The 10,424-nt window shown below is 33.4% G+C and overlaps 1 protein-coding gene across 4 annotated transcripts in view; it reads right to left on the bottom strand.

The window, feature by feature from the left end:
• LOC117177859 (RNA-binding protein Musashi homolog Rbp6) overlaps nt 1-10,424 on the bottom strand; it is a 673,300-nt gene that overhangs the window by 380,407 nt on the left and 282,469 nt on the right. For 2 of the 4 annotated variants that reach the window (XM_033368884.1, XM_033368886.1), the window contains exon 2: nt 7,286-7,342. The exons of 1 other annotated variant lie outside the window; for it this stretch is intronic. In XM_033368884.1, the coding sequence (XP_033224775.1) occupies nt 7,286-7,342 (57 nt within the window). The remainder of the gene's footprint in view (nt 1-7,285; nt 7,343-10,424) is intronic. One more of the 4 variants, XM_033368881.1, reaches the window with a different exon arrangement.

Raw genomic sequence — 10,424 nt, 5'->3', positions numbered from 1 at the left:
ATGTATACGCAATGTTCAAAATACATTTTTAAATTAACTCATCTTTATTGATTCTTTTATATTTATCTTAGAAGATTATTTTAAATTAAAACATTATAAAACGTATTATTTATTCGTAATTCCCTGATCCAGTATACCTCTGGAAATTTTTCTATGTACCTTTACCGAGATCCTGGTTGTTCGGAACCCACACGGTAAAAAAAATTGAGCTGTGACAGGAATGTTATTCCTTATTATAGCTAAAGATTTAGGTGAAAACGAACGAAGGAATTCAGAAAGACCCCTGGATCAGTGAAAATGACCATTTTCCTTGAAAATTTTCCATATACTAGGGATATCGTATAGTCAAACCCCTAATACGTATAGCTATAATAGGGATATTAAGAATAGGTGTATGAAGGAATTATCGGAAGAGCGCCAGTGCATTATGGGAGCAACGAAATAAAATGGCGACGGTCTAATCGGGAGCAGTGTCTGTTCAGATTTACTTTGGACAATTAAACGCTTTTCACCACTTAAAATGTGCGCGAATGTTAATATTAAATAGAATTTATGATGCGGTAATAATAATTGACAATTGTTTTGATGGTTAGCGATAACTATATTGAGATATCAAGAAACGTGGTAAAAAAAAGAAACTTGACCTGCAAATGCATTATACGGATTTCAAGGAAATTCATTTTCGCGATACCAGACGAAAGATTGGCTACCGTATGTTAATATATTTCTATAAGAACTAAATTTTTTTTCTAATCTAAAGATAATAAAATTATACACAATCTGTCGAAAATAACAAACTCTCGAATCTAGCAATTTTGTCCAAATTACTAATTTACGAGAATAATTTACATAAAGTACATAAATGTTTAACTCTTCTAACTTAACGTTTCACCTAATCTAAGCGCACACTTTCTTTGAGTTTAATATATTCTCGATTCATTCGTTCGCCTCAAGAATTTTTTTTCCGTGCACCGTAAGCTGTAGATCCCCCCATCGTGCACTTGGCTGAACTCAGTCCGTCAATGATTGTATAAAAACCTCACCAAAAATGCCTTCGAAATGTTGGGCAGTAACTATCTTAAGCCTGTGACAAAATGTCAACATTTCTATTCTTTCATTTTTATTATTGTTAATATATCATTAGGCCAAATCCTTTTCGGAGTAAGCTTAACTTACGCAGCTCTAGAATCGTTACACTGTCGAGGATCAAGGAGTTTTGTGTACGCCCGAGTAAAAATGTTTCGACTTGAGTATGACTTGAATTCCCAACAATCAAGACATGCTAAAGTCGAAAACTTCGACTTGAGCATGTCTCAGTTTTTAGATGGAGCCCGAATTTAATTTATGTCTTGGAGACAAGTTTCTATGCCTTAGAGACATAAATGTATCTATTGAGTCGATTTTTCATGACTCCCATACGAGCGATTTATAACTTTGAGTGTATACCTGTCCTAACAAAAGGGGTCATTCTGACTGTTAAAAAAGCTAGTCTTCGTTAATAATTAAACAATCTTGTGAATTCAATTCAATCAACTTATTTACGGATTTTCATTTTTATTATACTTGTTTGACGATCATACCGAAAATGTTGTTTGTTTTTACGTTTTTCTAACGGCTTAGGAGATCCCTCTAGAAAGTTACAATTATTTATTTTTTTAAGAAAATTTTTGAGGGTTATAATCGTTCAGACCCACAGATTCGGAATTATTTAATTAAAAATAACTAATTTAATAATTACAAATTTTTCATTCATCAATTTTAATCTCATTTATGAGCCGAAAAAGGTTGGACCCACTCAGCCAAGACAAGGCTCGTCTTTAGAAAAGTAAACGTCGCTTTAGCCAAGAAAAGGCTCGATTTGAGACAAGTAAACACAGTTTTACCTGTCGTGGCCATAAAAGTAAAACGAAGGACTATGTCTTGACTCAGTTTTGAGATGCAGCCAGACATCGGTGTCTTGGAAAGGAACTCAAGACATAACCAAGTCGAACTCAGGTCGAAGCATTTTCACATCGGCGAGTCGGGTAAGCCCGCCCCATTGATAATATAGATTTTAATACTAATCTATTATTCTCGTGCTGCTTATTTAAACAACGCGAGGGGCCGGTCACTAATATTTCAGGGGACTCCTGGACTTACCAAAGACCCTGTGGCAGTCAGTAGGAATCTCTGAATTCTATTACCATATGTAGTTCCTTGTTTAGTCCCAGTAACGCGCGATTAACTTTTCGAGGGAGTCTCATGGGAAGTCTCAAGAAATCTGCAGTTAGTCTAAAGGGAGGTCTCTACGAAGTCATCGTTATTCCAGTGGCAGTCATCGTTAGCAGTCATTGTTACTGTCGATAACCTTCCCACCCTCTTTTGCGCACCAGCCTATCTCTACGTTGATCTTTCGACCAGTAGTAAATAAACTACCCAGATAGATACACGTACTTATCAGCTAGTTCTAGCCAGACATCGTCTAAGATAATGTTGCATACTACTTTTTTAATCTTTCCTTTAAATACCATAATTTTTGTTTTATACACGTAAATTCAAAGACCCATGTTCTTCACAGTAGTATTCAGTTTGTTCGACGTTCACTGCAAGACTTAAATAGACTCAGCCATTACAAACTTATCATTGAATATAAAATTTCAATTCTCAGAATGTAGATCTATATATTCAATTTTGCTTATATTCAGCTGCGTTTTTCCGTGGCTTTTATGAAATTATTAGTTACTTTTCCACTTATTATTACTAAAAAAAAATATTTGGACCTAATTTTTAGAAAACAGCATTAAAGTTTCAATTATTTTATCTCTTTTGCCCATGCATTTCAACGCAAAAGTCAGCTGTCCTGATCAGAACTCAAACAGTTGGATTAGTTCACTGGCCGGAAGGTAAGAAATTGAGACATGGGGAGGCGATGTATACGGCTGGCCTTCATACATTACTGGGTGGCGGTCATACGAATTTAATGCCACTGTGACGGAAAACATTAATTGCAATGTTTTTTTTCGGCACATTAAAATGGGTATTAAAAACCGATTCTATTTAGGTTTCTTCTGTTTTAATATAAGCTACCTGATTTCAAAAATAATTTTTTTTTCAATTCTCAATCCTGTGAAGATTCCTCGCAGAGTTTGCTGAGCGTATCGGAAGGGAAGTCCAGAAAAGAAAAAAAACACGCAGTCACTTAAGTGAAACAAATATCGTGCAGTGAACATCATAAATTCTGCGTGGGACACCGAGAATACAGATATATTAAAAGGTAGTTTTTCTAGGGCCCGTGGTGCATATAGGGGTAGACGATACAGTGGCGTCGCGTCGGACGAGACCGGACGTAAGGCGGTTTGCATTTTTCATGCCGAAGCTGCCTCGGCAGTTATTGAAAATATTTACATGTTATGTATGGGGCACACATGCTTCAAGAACCAAACGCGGCAATATCTACCCACCACCTCCTCGTCGCCAACCCCTTTTCTCCTGCCCTGGAATCCTACTCCCATTTCCACCCCCAATCTCCCTATTCTCTTACGTTTTTATTCTTTCTAGTCGATTTTACGCTTTTCTAACATTGCCTTCTATCGGTCTTGGAATCTACAAAACGTACTTCGACTTTTTCTAACCCCTTCAAGTCTCTCTTCGCCATCATGAATCCCCTTGCCTCCAACCCTGCAGAACGATTCACAATTGGAGATTCTATCACTATAGTTCACTTTACGCTTCTTTCACTGGTTTCTCTTCACTTCTCTAAAAAGCCAATACGCGTATAGATTGATCTTTTATTGCCACGAGATCTTCCGTACATCTTTCAAAGTATTTCAGTATTTACTACTGCCAGCCTGTTCTGATAGTAAAAAACATTCGTTCATACACGAAGGCTGTAAGAAATTTTAAGAGAAGATAAAGTTGCAGAGGTAAATTGAAAGCTGAAAATTTATCGGGCTGAAGTTTTAAAGTTTATTTTCTAAGAATGTGTTTAGAATATTTAAACAATTTAAGTCATAGCCTGAGTATCTTTAAAAAACTGTGAATTGATAAAGACCTTCTTTTCGCCTTCTTTTCGCCTGCACCTAATTTAGTTAACTTGGAATTCAACGAGTAATACTAAAATATAAGAGTACATCTATATGCATATTATTTGTCCGTCAATAGGCTTTTAACAAAAAAACATTATTATTGCCATAATTATTAAACTGCAAAACAGATTAAACTATGTGGTTCTATATGAATATGATAAAAATACATAAATTCTATTTGATTTTATGCTTTTAATAATAAAGTAAAAACGCACATGGTGCTGAATCTAGATTTTAAAAATTAACCAAAGAAATTGTCTGGGGCCTTTCACTTTTTTCTCCTTCTTCACGTTTCGCATAATGTTAAAGCCTATAACTTTGTTTGTATTAGGCAAAATACAGATTTCCTTGAATAGACACGATATTGCTCTATAGACTGTGAATATGAAAGAAAAACTTGAAATATGAAATTGTTTTTCTATTTGTCAGTATGAGTTTTCCTGAGGAAGAATTGATTAGAACAACAATGTACATTTTTCATAAAAAGCAGATATTAGTAAAGCGAGTTTCTAATTTTCAAAATCAAAATTTGACATGAAAAGCTTTTATAACTCAAAAAGTAAATTATGTTTATTTTGTATAACTCTCAAATTAGAAAAAGTTAAGCTAGATTATTAAATTAGCATTACTTAATTAAATTCTTAACTACTAATTCAAAGTCAATATTCGTTCTATTCTTCACTGGATAGTCCCGCATTTGAGAAATGTGTCTTACGAAGGTAAATGTCATGCAAAACGTCCTTTAAAAGACCATTTTTTGCAAAAGGTCTCGCAGAAAGCGATTTTTCTACTTCCAGGCTACTAAGTTTCTTCCTCGGTTCTCGTCAAATTAAATTTGAGATTTAGACATTGCGTGTGATATATTATTTATGGTAAACCTCAAAGTTAGTACCAGTATCGGGGATGGCTGTATACCTATATCAAGGAACACCAAACTATTTTGTCTCTCTCCTGTCTTGACTCTCTCGGTTTTGTCACGCCTGATTTCACACCCCCCCCCACCTCCTCTTACCGATCGCCACGAGGTGGCGTCTTTTCTCGGAAGAACTAACTGTCAGCATCCTGCATTTGAGTATTTCAAATATGGTCACTTTATACTAATTTCTGCATAGAATTTTAGCTTACATATTCCATCAATTGGTTATCACTTCAATTTTTTGTACTGTTTCAAAGAAGATTCACGAAAAACTATTTTCGAAACTTACGAGCTTTCCTTTTACTTCATGATAAAAATAATATTTCGTAACATAATGAACCCAGAGACTGATACCAACATGTATATATGATAAAATATTAGAACTCAGATATATCGACGCCTCCATTCAATATGAGTGCATTAAACAGATTTTACGATAATCACCGATTTACGTGAAGTTTATCATTATTACATTCTTGTTGCATCAAATTGCTATATATTAATGAACTAATAAATATACTCATTGATTAACCCAATTTGCACATCGTGGTAACCCCTAAATCCCACATGATTGCAGACGACATACCATTTACACATACACGTTTGCCAACATTGTGTTAAAGAAAGACGTTTGTTATTTAGATATAAGATAATATAATTCTTGTCGACAATTACATGGTTCTAAACCCAAATAATATGCACACCATTTTTTGTGTTATATTATGAAATATAAACAAAAATTAACTAAAAAACTAATTTATATATTTATTTTTGCTTCGTTATTATCTCAAAGAATTGTCTTATATTTAATCAAACAGTTTGAAATTGTCTATTCTATCATAGTATAACAATAACTTAAAATAGCGAAAAATGCAGTAAACTCATACTCTGCACATATTAAATACAGTCTCATAAACAGTGATGTTAGAACATAAACTCATATTAAATGCAGGCTTCGATATACATGGGATTTTGTATCAAATTAAAAAACATCCCAACTGAAGAGCAACTGGTATCAAAATTTTGTACCTGAAGAACTTTCAACCTTAAAAGTATTTATTTACAAAATATCTGAATTTGAAAGTTCAAATCTTTATAGAACGTATTTGCAAGCCTCCGAAGATTCTATATTTCTCTATATTTTAACAATACGTCTAATGAAATTTGAAGATTGATACAAAACTTTATGTTCTTAACTCCAATTTTTCTCTAGTAAAAATTGAAGCATTATAATAGTACACGATTTAATTAAAATGTACTTCCTAAAATAAAAGAAGAGTCCAAAAGGTACCAAGGACGTTGGGATCAGCTTAGAGGCAGATTCTCCACTTAAGTAAATTAATTAATTTTTAATATTTTATAAGTATTTGGTTTTAAAACAAAAGTTCGGAGACAAGTTAATAAATCTGAATGAAGAATTCTTGAAACAAAATATACTTTAGACAGTTAATGGTAAAATAAACATTATAATTCATGTTTACCCTTACATCGACAGAGGAATTTTGACAAAAACTTCAAAAGTGTTTTCCTTAAAACTGAACATTTTTTCAAAACGTGAGTATTTAAATATTTTTTGCGGGAGAAAAGAGTGGATTGATGCAAATATTTAACAAATATTTTTTGCAACATTCTAGAAATTTCTAAAATTGGTAAAAACCAGAGTGGTTGAAAAAATGCTTGGTTTATTATTTGAGCCTAACAAAGCTACAAACTTCTTCTTAAAGTTAGAAAATTACCCAGGATTATTTTTAAAAAATGGTCGCATCTAAGTGGGAATTTTAACAATGTTGGTAACGTTATAAGAAAAATAAAAAATAAATTGAATGCACATAATATTTTCCAGGTGCTAATTATAATTTTTAGTACAAATTAACCATTTATTTTATCCCTCCTGTTACAAGGCAGTTCTTATTTAATGAAAAAGTTCACATGTATAATATTTTCTACCGAGAAATAATTGATTTTTATTATTAAAAAATGTATAATTTGTCGAAATAAAGGTAAATACGTGAATAATAAAGGAAAAGAAATATGTAATCTGCATTTTTTCAAGAATATTGTTGAATTAAAATAGCTTCCTCAACCCATTTTCTTTCGTGACCAAGCCATTATAGACTTTATTGTCAGAAAGGGTACCCTCTGAATAGAAACACAATTACTATACATGTTGCACAGACAATTGATCATTTATGTTGCACTACGGGATGCAATGCAACGGTATGTATACCCCAGAGATCCAAACGTCCTTGCACTGACAGAATGAAACATTTATGATATTAGAACTGTATGTACGACGTTCACGTACCTTGGCGTGAACATGCAGCCAGTACTGTCCACCACATACGAGGCGGGCTCACCGCTGCTGAAATTAACACACAGAGGCTATGTTCACTTTCACACTATATCGGCGCCGACTGCCACCCCTGCACCACCTCAGTGTCACTATCGGTATGCTCTAGTTGCTTACCATAAATGACAAGTATGTACGCACTATGTAGCTCTATCGTACACATATACCTACGTATGCACTACTTGACTAATAACTACATGTGGTAACAGGTAGGGGCAATTTTGGACAACGGCCGAACCCACCACGCGTTCCTTTTTTTACTGTTTTTACCGAAGTTATCACGCGATTTTAAAAGTTTTAAACATAGTTCCTAATGTTTCTATCAATTTTGATATTGACGCTTCGATTCCATACTGATCCACGACGTATTTAGGCAGTGTATAGCGCCGCATCACATTTAGTCAGTGTACAGTTCTACGTTGGATTTGGTGACTGCATAGCTCCAGGTACTATGCACCGACCAAACGCAACAAGGTTCTGTACACCAATTTGTAAATATATATTGACTTTTATTTATCTTTTTTCTTGAAAAAATTGATCAATTTGTACGTTTTTATACTCGCCACGCATTTGTTTGCGAATTTTGTTGCTGCTTTATTTGAAAAATATTTATAATCAAACATTCAATTATACTAATCATTGAAATTATAATTTGGACATTAATTTCGTGGCAAATAAATTTAATTTTTAACTTTATTAATTTAATCGTATAATTTATTTAAACGTTTAGTTTTCAATCGAATTCTGCAATTTATACTTAACCTGATACAATGAACTGTATTTTGCAATGTTTGAAAAATTGAACCTTTTTTTCACAGGTTTTTCTTTCTACCCTTATATCTTGATTCTTTTTATAATATATATGCTATTTCAAGACTAAAAACTTTTTAACCGCAAATAATAAAGAAAAGTTGGGAATAACGGAAAGAGGATATAGATACAATTTTTTTTTAAGTTCTCAAAAGAGTGATCACACAATTTGGACATTTTTTAAAAATAAATGTATGAAATGCACAATTGAAGTTTTTATTCACCTACTTTTGTACAATATTTGAAGACATGAGAATAATAACTGGATAAACACCATAAATAAAAAAATTAACAGATGACAAGAAAAAGTTTTCTGTGATAGGTTTTTAAATAGAAACTCTAGCCAAAATGATGGAAACTTGTGTTCCCAAAGAACTCTAGACTGAAGATGTAAAAAAATTCTGAAAACATTTTTTATGAGTGAAAAAAAAGGAAAAAGCAAAAATGGTCCTTATCCAGTTTTCAATCTAATAACTTTTAAACTGCTTGCTTTTTACAAAATCCCGAAAATACATTCAGGATTTCTTCAGGTCTCTTAAATATATGCAGACCGAATTTATTTCTAATTTAGCAGACAACCCTCAATCATTCGCCACTCGAATACGGTGTTTTTTAAAGAGAATAAGAGGACTTTCTACTAGAAAATGCTTAAATTTCGTTTGACAAGGTAGAAGAAATTTTAACAAACAATTTGGACGATTTTTTTATATTTCACGTTCTCAGTATTTATAACTTAAATGCTTATAATAATATCAACACAAATTTTTCGTCTAATTAGTGAGATATGTACGTCGCGTCTTATTCCCTTTGAAGAAAAACATATTTATGTGGCAAATAATTCTCCAACTTAAGCTTGGACAGCCTGCCCGATTAAAAATGAATTTGGTATGCAATATATGTATTTTTTGATGTGCCAAAATTTTGAAAAAATGTTGTGCTGGAATTAAAAAATTGATGAAAATATAAGAATGACAACAAAATCCGAACTAAAAATGAAATTATTATGTCTTCTACTATACTACATACTTGAGAAAGCTGACAACTTTTTTTTAAGTTCTTAATCGTGCGCGTTGAAAGCGACTGTACCAATTTATGTCTCCTAACTATGTAGCAATTTGAAATTTAAATCAATGTATGACTGTTTGTCAAATGGAAAAAAGGGTATTGAAAGAATATCAAATATCGGGTAGAATCCTGCCATTTGCAAACTCTATAGAGCCGTGTTTTTATCGTATCGGACGAGCTAGAAATACTTAGTCGCGGGAAAAGGGCGTAAACATTTGAAGTTGGCAAAAACGCTAGTCGACGCGGGTATTATTAACTGTGTCGTCCCGGCGATTCCCCGATATCGGGTGAACTAGCGATATTTTCAAATTCTCGTAGAGCCAGTATTGCACAATCGTGGTAAACGAACGCTTGCTGAATCGGCAGTCGTCCAATCAACATTAAAACACCAAACAACACGACATCAAACACCAGCAAAACACCGACTACAAGGACACATTTGGGTACACAGACTACTGATGGAATTTTGTTACGTACGAATTTAGCGTATTCCTTTCGTTCTATAGTTAGAAAATACACAATCTTGAAATGCATCGGTTTTTTTTACCGCGATGAACAATCAAGAAAAATTATTCGCGAAAATGATTTCACTTCTATAGTTTAAATTAACTATCACCCGTTTTATAGTTACATTGAAAGATACACAATAACGAAAGAAAAAATGAGTTCAAATTATTTTAATGATTCTTTAGGAACGGATTCTCAGTTATCTGGTAGGTTTAATCATTATTTTCTTTATTGCAATTTGCAAGATCCATTTTTTCATATGTATATATAAGTTATGGTTATTGCATTGCAAAATTTAAAGAATCCTTCTATTGAACTATGCAAAGTTATAGATTATCTTTTGCGTAACCCGAGTAAGAATGCTTCGACATGAGTTCGACTTGGTTAAGTCTTGAGTTCATCTCTAAGACATCGGTATCTGGCTGCGCCTCAAAACTGATTCGAGACATAGGCTTTCGTCTTACGTTTATGGCCACGGCAGGTTAAACAGCGTTTACTTGTCTCAAGTCTCGGGCGAACGGTTCCTGGTTCCGATTACGGTCACGATTGCAACCGTCGACCAATCAGCGTGGATCGTGCTGCACGCTAATTGGTCGACGGCTCCAATCGTAACCGTAATCGGAAAAATTTTCTTCAAAAAAAGAAAACTTGTAACTTTCTAGAAGGATCTCATAAACCGTTAGAAATACCTAAAAATAAACAACATTTTCAG

Source organism: Belonocnema kinseyi, chromosome 8, assembly GCF_010883055.1.
Source record: "Belonocnema kinseyi isolate 2016_QV_RU_SX_M_011 chromosome 8, B_treatae_v1, whole genome shotgun sequence".
Taxonomy (NCBI): Eukaryota; Metazoa; Arthropoda; class Insecta; order Hymenoptera; family Cynipidae; genus Belonocnema; species Belonocnema kinseyi.
Note: the sequence above shows the minus strand (reverse complement) of the source record. Positions and strands in the feature narration are given on the sequence as shown.